At 43.1% G+C, this 7,605-nt stretch overlaps 1 protein-coding gene across 3 annotated transcripts; it reads right to left on the bottom strand.

Moving 5' to 3' along the window:
- Positions 1-2,121: 2,121 nt before the first annotated feature.
- On the bottom strand, positions 2,122-7,242 carry LOC143326280 (cell adhesion molecule DSCAM-like). Of its 3 annotated transcripts, none has more exons than XM_076739839.1 (14): positions 6,617-7,242; positions 6,184-6,522; positions 5,551-5,679; positions 5,258-5,425; positions 5,109-5,179; positions 4,693-4,939; positions 4,513-4,599; positions 4,332-4,427; positions 3,848-3,976; positions 3,563-3,727; positions 3,092-3,135; positions 2,796-2,898; positions 2,687-2,717; positions 2,122-2,602 (listed from the first exon to the last, which is right to left on the bottom strand). In XM_076739839.1, the coding sequence occupies exons 1-14, from the start codon at positions 6,678-6,680 to the stop codon at positions 2,545-2,547; spliced, it is 1,731 nt and encodes a 576-aa protein (XP_076595954.1). In that variant the 5' UTR covers positions 6,681-7,242; the 3' UTR covers positions 2,122-2,544. The 3 variants fall into 3 exon arrangements, with proteins under 3 accessions (XP_076595954.1, XP_076595956.1, XP_076595955.1); XM_076739841.1 differs by having other exon boundaries at positions 4,332-4,406; positions 6,617-6,812; XM_076739840.1 differs by having other exon boundaries at positions 4,513-4,581; positions 6,617-6,812.
- Positions 7,243-7,605: the final 363 nt, after the last annotated feature.

Here is a 7,605-nt window from a genome sequence, read left to right as displayed (position 1 = left end):
CTGTGATAGCTGCTTTTTTTTTCTTTCGGCTACAAAACTTATGGATCCGATTTAAGGATCGCTACTCTGCCTTGTTTACATTTGCACACTGACAGGCGCGCATGCTTTAGCTCGAACAAGATGAAAAGTTCTTGATTTAATTAGTGCTTCTTTCATCAGCCAATAGGCCAGATCACAGCCCTCTGTGAGCTTTCACAAACTGCCTCTGTGCCCCCCCCCCCCCCTTTTTTGTTCCACCTCAACTTCCCTGCCCCTTTCATTTCTGCTCTGTTCAATACTTACATCTGCTCTGCTGTTCACAAATTCATAGGGCGCTCCAGAAGGGCCAACATCTGGCAGCTCCTCAGGACCAGGGCCGTGCATCCGTTCTGGGGCAAAGAGGCCTGGAGACCAGCCCCTCCTGCGGAGCTCAGCCTTTGGTGTGTGTGGTACCGTTGAGGGTCTCCATTTCCTGAGTGCTGGTGCCTTGATGTGGTCAGAGCCATAGTGCATGATTTATTACAGTACTAAGTCTGTCCCCACTGCTAATACTGCCATTATTACGACCATACACTTCCCCTCCTTCCTCGATCTCCCACCTGCAGTCTCACAGTGAAGCCTTCACCAGATACAGTTGACACAGCTCTGCGCGGCTTACACAAAGAGCGTTGTGCTGTTGCCTTAATGGATGTTTGGACTCAGTAGTAGTTGACTGAAGAAGGCCAAGGAGCCATGCTGTGAGCAAGGTGACAAAATTATTGGGGTGATGATACATTGTTAATCAACTGCAGGTCAGCGAGATCAGCTGTTTCCATTTCTCCCAAATTCTCATCCTTGTATTGACTACTGGTTTGTTGCCTTGTGTGGCTTTCGGGTGGCTGGCTTAGTCCAAGGAGAACCACTAAGAGTGGGGGTGAAGGTGGCTAGGGGGTAAATTGGTTTTTGGCTGTGTGGCCAATCAAAGCGACCTCATCAAAGTCATCCAACCCAGCTCTTCCCACAGCCTTCCTTGCCTCTTTTCCTCTGTTTACGCAAGTGCGACATGGTGTAATCGGAAGGGCTTGAACAGAGAGAAGATGGATAGAAGGAGAAGAGGGTGGAGAGGTGCAGAGATGGAGAAAAGTACTTGAACAGGAAGGCCCTGGTGTTTGTGTAAGCAAAGGCAAAGTGAGGAGGCAGAGAAGTAACAGACAGCGGAAGTGATCGGTCCAGAGATGACAGGAAGTCCAGAGAGGAGGGATGTGGTGGAGTTGTGTTTATAGGCCACAGACACACAGCACACTGTGGCTTTGTGCGTCAGCAGCTCCAAGTTTGTGATGGGTTACCACTGCAAACCAATAATCAAGCAATATTTACACCACTGTAGACAATTAGTCAATTTCTCCGGAAGTGTAACACTTTAGCATGCAAACGCAGAAAACTACAAAAACAACAGTTGCTCCATCAGTGGCTTAGCTGCAGGCCCTCTTTAGAAAGAGATATAAACAAGCAGAAAAGGAAGTGGAAGCCCCTTTTTAAACACCCATTCATGCACATGCAAACATTGATCCCTGTTGCGGTCCCCCACTGAGACACAAGCTTTGGTATCCCCCCCCATCTGTGATCTCCCATTAGCAGGAGACTCCCTCGCAGGCACCTGCCTCAAATCTCCACAGAGGTATCAGATCTCCTCCTCTTCCTCATCTCCTTAATTAGGACAATTAGGTGATTTACAGGACAGATGGATGGAAACCCAGCCGGCTGCAGTGCCTGCCCCTGGGACGCCTCTGTGGATGATGGGGTGAGATCTGAGTGAGTGCTACAGAGCATTACATCAACTCATGGGTGGGATTCTGCTGCCCTCTTGTGGTTGTAGGTGGACACTGGTGGTCAGTTAGGAAAAAGAATTGAATGAATTTCAGTTATCAGTTCAGTGTCTTTTGAAGAAATGATGCTTTGTCAAATGAGAAGTGGAGTTCAGTTCCGTTTTAATTGAAAGAACCGATACTGACACCAGCCAGTATTGAATCTGTATTCATAAACTGCCTTCCACCTTGCATGTATGAATTTTGAAACTTTAACCAGCTAGTCACCAGCAAGTAAATCTGTTGTGTTAATTTTGTCAGTCATGGGTGAACCAACATGACACAAAGTCTATGTGGGTGAACAAACACTGTGGAAGTTTATTACCATTGAGGAAAAGAGCAAAATGTGCTGTCATTCCATTACAGATTAAAGTCACATGCGAACAAATTATTCACCTGTTGATGTTAGTAAAGTGTAAACAACGGATATGTATCGTTAGAAAGAGAGAAAACAACAAAAAATATATTTTGAAAAAGGATTTAAAAAACATTTTGGAAGTTACTGTACAAAGCCCACATCATGCTGCTGTTGTGATCAGGGCGTCTTTGGTGAGAGTTTACAAAGCACAGATTATTTGGTCCTTTGGTTAGGTTGAATCGACTAAACATGCAAGTGGTTTCTTTCCTAAATGACGTACAAAACAGAAAATATACAATCTTCTATGGCATCTATCATTAAATTTAAAACTCCTGCTTGTTTGTGAGTTTTTAGGCTAAAGTTTTACAGCTCTTGTAGTGACTCTGAGCCTCTGTAACGTAGCGCTCCACCGGTCATCCACCTGCAGACGAGAAGAAGTCATTGTTCAATCCACAGTTTGGTGCTTTAAGATTCTCTAAACAAATGTGGCAAATGGACCACTCACATGTTCAGGCTGCCCTTTTTCTGTTTTATTTCTGCGAACAGAGAGTGTGAGGATCAAATTAGGACATTTAGTCAGTCAGTGTTTAGTTTACACTGTCAGGATTACTCACGTTGGAGTTTCCATGCGGTTAAAATGGCGACAACGACCACCACCAGCACCACTGGCACCACGATGGCAACGAGGTGCCTGCTTTCACTCTCCTCCACGCTGGCCTAGCAGAGAGAGTTCAACAAGAGCTCAACTGTACCTTCTCTGGAGATACAGCTCTGCTTGTTTGTGAAGTTTTCAAGAGCTTATAAGATATGATGTTTATTTACCGAGTGTGCTTAGTAAATTTACAAGAGTAAAGAATCTGAATACTTCCTCCACAACTATTGTTATTGAAGTGAGTGGTTTTGTACTTACAGCAGCATGAGTGTCAGTGGGCACGGTGGTAACCGTCTGATGACCTGTCAGGCACAACCGCAAAGGAAAGTAGCAAAGAGGAAGTTTTGAAAGTGTTGCTAAACATGCAAAAAGGCGCATCTAACAAAAGAACCCAGCAGAGAAGATATCAGGCCACATTAAGTGTGTTTCAGGTGGTCAGAGGAATCGTGATTATGTTTTAATCAAAGTCTAGTTCATTTATATGCTGTGGCTTCCTTTCTGATTGTGAATTAGGGTCAGTGTTGCGCTCTTATCTAAAAAGAGAAGGGATCACTTTACCAATAGGTCATGAATCATAGCATCAAACTAACAATATGCAGAGTCAAGTCAAGACAACACCGGCCCTGTTCAGCCTGATGTATCACCAGTAACCAGTATTCTCACTGTCTGAATTATGATGGTGAGAATAACAAAAAAAAAAAAACCTGTTTGAAATAAGAAACACATCACCTGTTTTTCCAGTGGTGATAGTGAGGACATTGCTGGATTTGCTGGTGCCCAGACTGCTCCTGGCAAACATGCGGATGGTATATGTTGAGGGATTTATCTCTATTATTGTGGCCTCTGTCTGGTCAGGGCTAAAGTCTACAACTGTCTTTGTGTAATCCCACGAGGCTGTGGGAAAAAAAAAGACATAATATTACCAAATGCCAAAAGGCCTAAGAGGTTTAGCTTTCACAGCTGAATCACAGTAAGTGCCAACGATTTAATTACTCCATTGAAATGTTCTCTTACCGTTCACTGCTTTATACTCCAGGTAATATCCAGTAATGGGGCTGTCACCTTCAAACCCAGGAGTCCATAAAAGAGAAATTGTATTATCTTTGACCTCCTTTAACTCAACCACTGGGGGATCTGGGGGCACTAGGAGACACATGGAAGAGACATTTAGCAAAGAAAAACATTTTTCTCTACAGCTCAGTTTAACGTTGTGAATTTGAACATGTTTCTTATGCAGAGAGACAGATTATGATGATCAGGTCACACAGAGACGAACCCTGGAGCTGTGAATAAAGGATCTACTCCTGTGGGACACTACAGAAGCACCCGTGTGATGCAAGTTAGATTTGGACTAAAGTTAATTTGGTTGTAATCTCTGAAATAAGAATTATGTGGGAAACAGTAACACTTATTCAGCCTCACTGTTTGCTGGATCAAAACGACGATTATTGAATATCAATTGAGAGGCTAAAAAATGCACATGAAGCACATGAAGTACCTGACGTGACACTTGTAGTGTTGTCTGCCCAGACTGTGACAGCAGTAACAGGCTCAGCTACTGAAGTTGTGTGAGCTGGGGGCAGAGTTGTGTGAACTGGGGGCAGAGTAAAAAACATTTTCCAGTCATTATCCATTCATTTATCCATTATCTATAAGTTCACCAACCCAACGACACATACCTGAAGTGGGACTTGTAGTGTCTTGTATCCACACTGTGGCAGCAGTGGAAGCAGACTTACTAGTAGAAGCTGTTGAAGTTGTGTGAACTTGAAATAGAATACATTTTCCAATGTTGGTAAATTGCTTGATATTAAACTGGCATCATAATAACAATTAAGTCTTCATCTCACGTAACTTACCCTCATCCAGAGTGGAGCAGAGAGGTGCAGTTGAGGCAGGTCCTATTCCTGCATTTGTTTTGGCCTGTACGAGCACGCCGTATTTGGTGGAAGGCTTCAGGTTGCTCAGGATGACGCTCTCTACCTCCCGCATGGCAGTCACGCTTGAGTGCTGCCACCTTTTGAACTGTCTGCCTGTGGGGTCATACTCTCTGTAGCTAACGCTGTAACTCCGAAGAACCCCGTTTCTGAGATCAGGCCTTGGAGGCTAGTCAAGAGAAAACAGATGCTCTAATTTAACACTATATAGGATCAAGCCACTAAGCTTGCATGAAAAGTGTGTTACATAGGCAAGATTAGTTTTTCTCAAATATCAGAAAACATTTTATAGACTGTTGCTGAACGTGCAAATTAAGTTTAAAAAAATGTGACTTTACCTTCCAAGTGACTTTGATGCTGTGAGGAGTGATGCCCTCCAGCTCCATGTCCAGGGGAGGACCCTCCGGTGCTGCAGGGACAGCAGACTTTAAGGAGGCCGTCCATCATAAAAAACTCAATAAGAAAAAACAATAAAGACTGACTCTACCTGCTTCTTTGGTTGTGACTGTCAGAACATTGCTTGCCTCGCTCGTGCCCACACTGTTGGTAGCGAACATGCGAAGGTTGTAGGTCTTGGCGGGACGCAAATCCACCAAAGTCAGCTGAGTCAGTTCAGGATTTGAGACATCAGTACTTACTGCAGTGTCCCAGGATGCTGTGTTACAGGAAAGCATGGATAAGATCCATACTGCATACTTCAATGTATATTTCAACAGATGTAATCGGCTGCCTAATGATCAAATTCTATTAAGAGTATTGGGATAGTTTTCTTGTCCTGACCCTGTTTGTTTTTCAGGTCGATCCTGTAGGATGTGACAGGCCTGCCGCCATCAAACACAGGGGTCCAGCGAACAGTGACAGTTCTCTCCTTCACCTCTCTTGTCTCCACCTTAAGGGGATTAGGGCGCACTGAAAAGAGAGGAAAACTGAATGCTTGTAGTTAAGCAACAGTAGTGATACCACAGTGTAGAAATATTCTGTTACACGTAAGTAAGTAATTCAAATTTTTAATTAAGCAAAAGTACAAAACTGGCATCAACTTATACTTAAAGTACCAAAACATCATGATTTCGTTGTTGATTCTATTATTAATCTGAAGCTGCAAAGTAGCAACCAAAGACATCAAATACATGTAGGGGAGTAAAAAGTACTATACGTTCCCCTGAGTAGCCAAAGATGGAAATGCGCAGGTAAATTATAAGTACCTCAAAATTGTATGTCACTGAATTAGGATTTTAAAATTGATTTATCGTTAAAGTCAGTTATGAAGCTGAATTTGCCAACCATGGGCTTGTTCCAGCTTCTCAAAGACAGAATATTTTTCCAACAAGCAGGGAATCACTGGGAAATCCTTTACCCAAACTTTGAATTTTGTCCCCCTTATAGATTCTAATTCATTACTGTGAGTCTCACCTGCCACCACTGTCAGAGTCATCTCGTGTTTGTGGTCGTTGAACCAGCCCGGTATTTCCACACGGCAGCCATACTTCCCAGAGTCGCTCTCCTCAACCTGCCTGATGGTCAGCGACACGTCGCCTCCACCAAGATTCCCCATGAACAGGTAACGCTCTGACAGTCTGCTGATCACTGATGTCCCGTCTGACTTGATCACCTGCTTGGCACAGCCACTGTTGGGGATGTCTCCTCGACCCCAGCATACAGGCAGCCTGCCGTAGTGCTGAGCATCATAGTTGCACAGTAAAGTGACATCTGTTCCCACTGTGGCTATGGTGCTTTCTGCAGACACACAACCTGAAAAGGTAGAGAGTCCCATTGGCAATCAGGTACATTTGGAAAAATATATGAAATACAAACTTTCAATCATCATTGAATTAAAATGTCTTACCTGAGAGTAGACAAAGGAGGAGAGCGCAGCACAGAGGGAGGTGTCTTCTGCCTAAAAGGATCATTTTACTCTCTTCTCTCAGAGTCACTAGAAGAATTTAGTTCACCTGCTTAATGTCACTAAACCAAACCACAGCGTGGTTTCAGCTTTGAAATCTTTCCAAATCACATGATGCTGTCCTTGATACGCTCACACAAACAACTTCTGCTGGCAGAAGAGGAATGTCGAAAAGGACTGTTTCCTTTTCTGTGGTTTTGGTTCCTTAATCTAGAAGTGGCACACTGTTGCATTTTGCTGGTTAGACTGAATCAAGGTTATCATCGCAGTCTCCTGCTGTTTGTCCTCAGTCCATGCACTGATTGGGATAGACAGGCATTCATCAATTTTTATCCATTCATCCGCAGAGAGTTAACACACTGGAGAACCATTTGTTCCTGTAGAAAATATACAAAACATCTCTAAAGACTCAGTGCTGTCAGCATCTGAACTTTAAGATAAAACAGTTTTGAATATAACCGTCTTCATTTATAGAAAACACATCCTCATTAGATCCTGAAATACAACGCTGATGAAAATAGTCTGCTTTACTCCAGGGTCATGGACTCTCGTATGTTTCTTAGACTGCTGAGTAAACACTTGGGTCTGCTGGATGTTTAGTAACCCGGCACAGAACTTCCTCTTTGATCACTCCCACAAACATGACGCTGGCTGGTACAACTAATTTTATCTAACTATAACAGTAACTATATCAGCATTTCAAAAACACAAAGCGATAGATTTTTATCATTATTAATATAGGAATTATTATTAAAGGAATTATTGGAATTATTTGTAGTATTGAAATACCTTTTGTATTTGCACACACACACACACACACACACACACACAGAAAGCAATAAAAGAGAAAGTTACATACAGCAGCAAGTATAAGAAAATATGCTGTTGATTCAGATGATTTTCTGGCATCAGTCATGACTTTTGAGCTTGCT

The sequence above is a fragment of the Chaetodon auriga genome, chromosome 9 (genome assembly GCF_051107435.1).
Source record: "Chaetodon auriga isolate fChaAug3 chromosome 9, fChaAug3.hap1, whole genome shotgun sequence".
Lineage (NCBI taxonomy): Eukaryota > Metazoa > Chordata > Actinopteri > Chaetodontiformes > Chaetodontidae > Chaetodon > Chaetodon auriga.
The sequence above is the reverse complement of the archived record's forward strand: the minus strand, read 5'-3'. Positions and strand labels throughout refer to the sequence as shown.

What these genes read in the sequence shown, in the direction of transcription:
- LOC143326280 (XM_076739839.1), bottom strand. Translation starts at nt 6,680, where the DNA reads ATGATCCTTTTAGGCAGAAGACACCTCCCTCTGTGCTGCGCTCTCCTC. An exon ending in GACTCTGACAGTGGTGGCAG is followed by an intron (nt 5,680 to 6,183) that starts GTGAGACTCACA and finishes CTCTCTTTTCAG; the next exon opens with TGCGCCCTAATCCCCTTAAG. An exon ending in GGAGTATAAAGCAGTGAACG is followed by an intron (nt 3,728 to 3,847) that starts GTAAGAGAACAT and finishes TTTTTCCCACAG; the next exon opens with CCTCGTGGGATTACACAAAG.